The sequence below is a fragment of the Myotis nattereri genome, assembly GCF_964212035.1.
Source record: "Myotis nattereri genome assembly, chromosome: 3".
NCBI classification, from domain to species: domain Eukaryota; kingdom Metazoa; phylum Chordata; class Mammalia; order Chiroptera; family Vespertilionidae; genus Myotis; species Myotis nattereri.
In genome coordinates this window covers 206,539,289-206,546,966 of record NC_138077.1, presented here as the reverse complement: position 1 = coordinate 206,546,966, position 7,678 = coordinate 206,539,289, and the positions used below count along the sequence as shown (strand labels likewise).

The 7,678-nt window shown below is 47.9% G+C and overlaps 1 protein-coding gene across 1 annotated transcript; it reads left to right on the top strand.

The window, feature by feature from the left end:
* Positions 1 to 5,065: 5,065 nt before the first annotated feature.
* Positions 5,066 to 7,613, top strand: ACTL8 (actin like 8; the record flags this gene model as incomplete). The annotated part of the gene is made up of 2 exons (XM_081086116.1): positions 5,066 to 5,413; positions 6,870 to 7,613. 2 exons carry the CDS (start codon positions 5,066 to 5,068, stop codon positions 7,611 to 7,613), a joined length of 1,092 nt encoding a protein of 363 aa, XP_080942242.1.
* Between the last annotated feature and the right edge of the window lie 65 nt (positions 7,614 to 7,678).

Here is a 7,678-nt window from a genome sequence, read left to right as displayed (position 1 = left end):
GACACAGAGACAGCGTTCAGTTGATCAGCAGCCTCGCCAGGATCTCTAGCCAGGATCTCCAGCCAGGTTCCCCAGGTTCCCCAGCCAGGTTCTGTAGCCATGTTCCCTCGCTAGGTTCTCCAGCCAGGTTCTGTCACCAGGTTCTAGTCAGGTTCTCTTGCCATGTTCTATCCAGGTTCTGTAGCCAGGTTCTGTCTCTAGGTTCTCCAGCCAGGTTCTCTAGCTAGGTTCTGTCTCTAGGTTCTGTGGCCAGTTTCTGTCCAGGATCTTTTGCCATGTTCTCTCCAGCGAAGTTCTTCTGTCTCTAGGTTCTGTGTGCATTCTGTTGTCTAGGTTCTGTCTCCTGTTGTCTTGTTACATCTGTATTTATACCAGTTGATTCCAATCCTATCAATCTCTATTCCAAAGGTTAGGGCGTTTCTTATCTCCATTCCAGGGAGTAAAGATTATGTAGCTTAAGCATAATTGTTTGTAGTTAAAGTGATTAATTACCCGCCTGGCACTTAGTTAAGGGGTTTTATTCCCTCCCTAACTTCAGGGGAAAATCCCTACCTGGGGAAACAACCTTTCTCAGAGAGGTGACCTTGGTTAAAACACATAGTGCCAAGAAGGTGAGCAAACATATTAAGAACAGTATGCCATATACGCCAGGTCCCTTGAAACAGCAAGGATGGACCTATTCCCGGCAGTTTTGAATTACATTGATTTAAAGATGTTTAGCTAGCCTTACATTTCTGGGATAAGTACCACTTAATTGATGTAGTTATCATTTTTTGTTTTAATCCTCACCCAAGGACGTATTTACTGATTTGAGAGAGAGTTCGGGAAGGGGGAGAGAGAGAGACAGACAGACATTGATGTGAGGAAGCGGCATTGATCAGTTACCTCCCATACTTGCCCTGACCGGGGATTGAATCCACAACCTAAGTATGTGGCCTGACCAGGAATGGAACCCGCAACCTTTTGGTATGATGCTCCAACCAACTGAACCACACTATCCTTTTTATATATTGCTGAGTTTGCTACGATTTTATTGGTAATTTTTTATATCTATGTTCATGAGAGATTTTGGTTTATAGTTTTCTTTTGTGGTGGTACCTTTGATTTTGGGATCAAGGTAATGCTGTCCTCACAGCGTGAGTTGGGGTGTCCCCTCCTCTTCCGCTTTCTGGAAGGGATTGGGAACGATCAGTGCCATTTCTTCCTGGGATGTTTGGTAGAGTTTACCAGTGACGCTACTTGGGCCTGAAGTTTTCTATGTTGGAAGGTTTTTAACTAAAAATTCAATCTTTTAATAGTTATAGAGTTACTCAGGTTACATATTTCTTCTTGAGTGAAGTTGGGTAGATTGTGTCTTTGAAGGAATTTGTCCATTTCACCTAAGTTGTCAAATCAATAGGCAAAAAGTTGTTCATAATATTTTCTTGTTATTCTGTTCATGTCTGTAGAGTCAAAGCAATGTCACCTCATTCCTGAAATCAATCCTTTGTGCCTCGTGTCTTTTGTTCTTAGTCCGCCTAGAGGTTTATCAATTTATCGATCTTCTCCAAGAACCAGCTTTTGGTTTTATTGACTTTTCTCTGTTGATTTCGTTTCCAGTTTCATTTATTTTGTTCCTTATTATTTTCAGCCTCTGTTTGTTTTGGGTTTAATGTGTTCTTTTTCTACTTTCTTAAGGTGGAAGCTTAAGTTGTTGACTTGAAACCTTCTTTTTCTAATACAAACCCTTAATGCTATAAATTCCCTCTGAGCACTGCTTTAGCTGCATCTCACAAATTTTGACAGGTTGAATTTTTATTTTCATTCAGTTCAAATTATTTGCTAATCGTTTTCTTTGAGCCATGCGCGACTTGCATTAATTTCTAAATATTTGGGGATTTCTCCAGCTCCCTGCTTTTGATTTCTAGCTTAATTCCTTTAGGTGCAGAGAACATGTTTTATTTGATTTTAATTCTAAATTTGTCTAGATTTGTGTTGTGGCTTATCATGTGGCTTGTTTTGTGAGCATTTCATGTGTTTTGGGAATCAATGTGTATTCTGTTGTTTGATGAAGTGTTCTATAAATATCAGTTAGAAAATTGGCAAAGATATGGAATTTCTAAACAACCAGCTTGACTCATCTACCTTTTTCTATCGATTTCTGAAAAATGAATTGAAGCCTACAGGTATGGTGGCGTTCACTATTTCTGCAGAAAGGGTTTTGAATATCTGTTAGATGCATATGTATTTAGGACTCTTCTGTCATTTTGGTAATTCACCCTTTTATCATTATTCAATGTCTGTCTTTACTTCCGGTAACTGTCCTTGTTCTGGAATCTACTTTGTCTCATGTAAAGATAGCTGCTCCAGCTACCATTGGATCCATTTTGGCATGGGGTATCTCCCCCGCCCCTGCCCCTGCCCCCCTCCCCTTTACTTTCAACCGCTCTTTATTGTTTTATTTAAAGTGGGTTCTTCTACTGGTAGACAGCCCGTAGCTAGGTCTTTCTATTGTTATTCCAGTCCAACAGTCTCTGTCTTCCAGTTGGTGTGTCTTGGGTCATTTTATTTTAATGTGATTGTTGATATGGTTGGATATAGGTCTACTACTGTTGTCTCCCCTATTTCTTCTGTTGTTTCTCTCGTTCATCTTTCCTGCCATGTGTTAGATTATTTGAAGATTGTTTAGTATTCCATTTTAGTTAATCTACTGGATAAACATTGTTCTTTCTGGTAATTTTTTTTTTTTATCCAGGATCAGAAGACGTACATTGTGTTGGTGGCCAGGCCCTTCGCTTTTGAGCCTTCCTGACATTGTCTGTTTTGTGCCTACAGATGTCCTTGGGGAGCAGGGGCCAGTCTGGCAGAGGCTACCGGGGACTCCTGTGTTGCCAAATCCAATGGATAGTCCTCTGTCGTCCATCTTAATTTCACAGCACAATTGATTTCTCTCTTCTGTTTTTAAAAACATTTTTGAACGTGTCTGTGTTTCTTTTTCTTTTTAAAAGAACCTTTCTTTTTTCTTTTTTGTTGTTGTTAATCCTCACCTAAGGATATTTTTTGAATTGATTTTTTTAGAGAAAGTAGGGGGGTGGGGGGTGGGGGAGAGAGAGAGAGAGAGTCAAAGAGAGACACACACAGAGAGAAACATTGAATCTGGCTCCTCTCAGCTTAATGCATCGAGATTTGCTCACATTATTGGTTCTTGAGTCCTTTTTATTTGCGGAGTGTTGTGCCATTGAGTGGAGATTTGCTCATCTGCTCCGCAGCTGAAGCATTTTAGGTTGTTTCTAGTTTCTGGTGACCAGGAATAAAGCTGCTCTGCACATGTGCATCACGATTTTTGTGTGGAGGTAAGTTTTCAGCCAAACTGTTTCCCAGTGGCTGTGCCCCTTCCCACCCTCAGGGTGCGAGGGTTCCAGTCCTGCCACCTCCTCGTCAGCACTTGGCACAGCCGGTCTTGAACTCCAGCTGTTCTCGTCGGTGTGTGCGAGTGTCTCGTCGTGGTTTTAATGTTCATTTTCCTAACAGCTGGTGATGGCGAGCATCTGTCACGTGTTTGCCATCGCATGTCTTCTTTTCTGAAGTGTGTAAACCTCTTGCCCATTTAAAAAAAGTGGAGTTGTTTTTCTTCTTATTGGGTTTTGGGAGTTCTTTGTACTTTTTGGACACAAGATCTTTATGAGATACATGATTTGTACATATTTCCTCCTAGTCCATGGCTCATCTTTTTCTTCTCTTCACAGTGTCTTTTGAAGAGCAAAAGGCCTCAGACTTGATGAACTCCAATCCATCAACTTGTTCTCTTCTCTATCCAGCTATTGATGTTACATCTAAGGAAACTTTACCTCCCCTAAAGTCATAATGATTTTCTCTGGTTCTTTTTTAAAAAAAAGGGTGATAGTTTTAAGTTTTACAAACGGTCCGTTTTGACTTAATTATTTATAAGGTGTGAGGTATTCCGTTCCTTAAAGTTCTTTTTTTTGCATGTGGCTATCCAGCTATTCCCGCTCGTGGTTGTAAGACTGTTCTTCCTTCGTCGCATTGTTTAGCACCCTGTCCAAGATCGAAGACCTGCGTGGGCCGGCTTCTCCCCCATCTATGACCCCGAGACTGTAGTTTCACAGGAAGCCTGGAAATCAGGAAGCGACCACACCTACTTTTCAGCACAGGGATTATTATCCTCCCACGTTACATATATGGGGAAACTGACCACAATCAGAGTTAGATGCCTCACTCACAGCCTCCCTTATAAATTAGCCACTCAGCTCATACTCCAAACCCACATCTTCTCCTGCCTCGCCCAACGCTCAGATTCTGATTTGGGTTCAACTCTCGGTTGTGTGGCCCTGGGAAAGCAGCTGTAACCCTTCTGTGCCTCAGTTTCCCCATCGGTAAAGTGAGTGTAACAGTGGTACCTGCTTTAGAGATTAAATTCAGAACGTACAGAATTGCTGCTCTTTGACCATTTCTGACGGATACAAATGGCAACGTTACCCAGTGCGACCTAAGAGGCCAAATGATCCTCCTAGTACTAGAGAGAGGGCGGGCACTTCAGAGATGGTAGCTAGAGCTGGCGTTGCTGTCCCCATTGGCGTTGTCACGGTGACCACGGCTCCTGCTGCTGTTGCGGCTACACCATTACCGCGGAGGGCGGTGGCCCCTCAGGCTGCTGGTCAGTGTTCTGTGTGTCCTCAGACCAGGCAGCCAACCACCACCAAGCACTCCCTGGGGGACACACTTGTTGCCGACTCTGCAGAGAGTCATAGGGCCCCCCCTCTGCTCCTGTGGAGCCCAGTGCCCGCCTGGTGTCACTGCTCCGTGTTCTCAGACAGCCCGGGGGCGCCTTGTCGGATGATGGGAGTTTGGGGAAGAACCTTCCAGGCACAGGCGGTAGCTGGCACAAAGGCTTGGATGCGGGAACGGACAGGCTTCGGGGAGCCTGAGGCTTGACGCTGGGTGGAGAGTGGGAGGCGGCCCACGGTGGCCAGAATGGGCTCACAGGGAACCCCCGCTCTTTACCTCCGCAGGTAGCCTGCCTTTGCCAAACACCCTTCAGAAGAGCCCTCCCAGCCCTTCCTCGGCCATGACCGAGCAAACCATCGTCATCGACCACGGGTCTGGCTACATGAAGTCCGGCTTCTCCGGCTGGAACGAGCCACAGTTGGTCTTACCGAGCATCGTGAACTACAGGCCGTGCAGGGAGAACCCCGGCCCCAGCTCTGCCCGGCGGCGCTTGGGTCTGGGCATCGATCTTCTCCACCCTGACACCTTTAGCTACCCCATCCAGCGGGGCCGCGTCCTCAACTGGGAGGGCGTGGAGCAGATCTGGTCCTTTGTCCTGCAGAAGCACAGACTGATACACGAGGACACCCCCGTATTGGTCACAGAGTCCCCCCTGAAGGACCCTATGGAGCGAAAGAAGACCCTGGAGGTAAGGCCTTCTCGGGGCTGCTCTCCCCAGGGAGCGGGGAGCAGCAGCACTTCGTGTTTGGACAGGATTGGCCATCAGGGGCTCTTTCTTTCTTTCTTTCAATATATTTTATTGATTTTTTACAGAGAGGAAGGGAGAGAGATAGAGAGCTAGAAACTTCGATGAGAGAGAGACATCGATCAGCTGCCTCCTGCACACCTCCCACTGGGGATGTGCCCACAACCAAGGTACATGCCCTTGACCGGAATCGAACCTGGGACCTTTCAGTCCGCAGGCCGACGCTCTATCCATTGAGCCAAACCAGTTACGGCTCTTCTTTCTTAATCATTTGCCCCACGAGTGTTTTCGGAGATCTCACGTGGGCCCGGCATTAGGCCTCAGGGACTTGTGGGAAGCTCTTCCCACAGAGGGAAAGACAGGGCAGGAAAAATGCTCTAGAAGGGGCGTGACTAGGAGACACTGGACATTCGGTCATGTTCACAGAGGAGATTCTGGCCCTCGAGGAGCTTACCTTCTGGGGGAGGACTTGACCATGAAGACGTTAACCAAAAAGAATTCCAGAGAGTGATCTGTTCTAGAAGCAAATTAAAGTGTGGTGAGAGCGGACTGGTGAGGATCGGGGGACCCCCTTTGAAGAGAGTGATCAGGGAGGGCTTCTCTGAGGAGGAGGTTTCAACTAGTGAGGCGAATGGGGCGGGGGTGGGAGAGTGGCAAGATGGAGACAGAAAGGTGAGGTTGGCAGGGGACGGCGCTGGCAGGCCTGGTAGGCTGCGGGACGCGCTTGCATTCTACTTTAAATCCAGGGCTGACAAACTACCGCTGGCGGGCCAAATCTGGCCCAGCATCTGTTTTGATAAATAAAGTTTTACCGGCACCTGCCCATGCCCACTCATTTACATATCATCTGTGGCTGCTTTTATTACAGCAGCAGGGTTGAGTAGTTGCATCAGAGACTGTGGATCCCATAAAATATTTACGACGGTAGGTTTGCTAGATAAAATACACGCTACCTAGTTAGATGGGAATCTCAGATAAACAATGAAGGATGCTTCAGTGTAACAAAGTATGCCCCAAATATTGCACACGACATGCTTATACTGAATCATTCTTTGTTGTTTATCTGAAATTCAAATTGGACTGGGCAGCCTACATTTTTATTTGCTACATCCGGCAACCCCTCTGGCCATTTACAGAAGATGCTTGCCGACCCCTGCTCTCAGTGGACAGGGAGCTCCTGAGTTTTCAGTGGGGGAGTCACATTACCACAGCGGGAGCTCCAGGGTCCCTGGGCCTGGCGTTCTGGGGGGCAGCCGCCAGTCGCTGGAGGACAGACGTCTGTGTGCTGACTTCATTTTTGAGAGCTGGGCATAGCCCGGTACTGCGTAAAACAGAAGTGGGTCCGAGCCCTGCGTTCAAGGAAAAGACGGCGTGTGTCTTGTCTCCTCCCCCCTTACAGATTATGTTTGAGTTACTGGGTGTCCCGGCCCTCCTCCTGGCCGACCAGATGGAGATGTCCCTGTACGCCACAGGCTTCCTGACGGGCATGGTGGTCGATTCCGGCTGCGGCCTGACCCGAGTCCAGCCTTTCCACTTGGGCCGTCCCATATGGCCCACCGGGAAGATGCTGGAGTTCGGTGGCCAGGATCTCTCCGACTATCTCTTCAAGAGCCTCTTCAAGGAAGACAGCAAGGTGAACAAGCTGTTTCAGCTGCAAACAGTTGACGCCATTAAGATGACCAAATGCTATGTGCCGCAGAACCTGGTGGAGGCGCTGGACTACCGCCAGAACCTGCCCAGTGGCTACGATGATAATAACACCTACATGCTCCCGGACGGCACCTCCATGGAGCTGACCCCCATGCAGCGGCTGGCCCCCGAGATGTTCTTCAGCCCGCAGGTGTTCGACCAGGAGAGGCCCAGCATCTCCCAGGTGGTGCTGGATTCGATCCACGCCTGCGACGCCGCCCTGCAGCCCCAGCTCATGTCGCACGTGATCGCCTGTGGGGGGAACACCCTCTACCCGGGCTTCACCCGGCGCCTGTTCCTGGAGCTGGCCCCGCATTACCCCTCCTGCACGGATGCCTCCGTGTGGAGTCACAGCAAGAGAAACTTTAGCGTCTGGCTGGGCGCGTCTGTTGTGGCTCATCTGTCTACTTACAAGTCTGAGTGGATGACCAGGAAGGAGTACGACGAGAAATAGGAGCTGTGGCCTGTTGGCTTGCCCGGGGGGATGGTGGAGGGGGGTGACCCGGCTTTCATCAGATG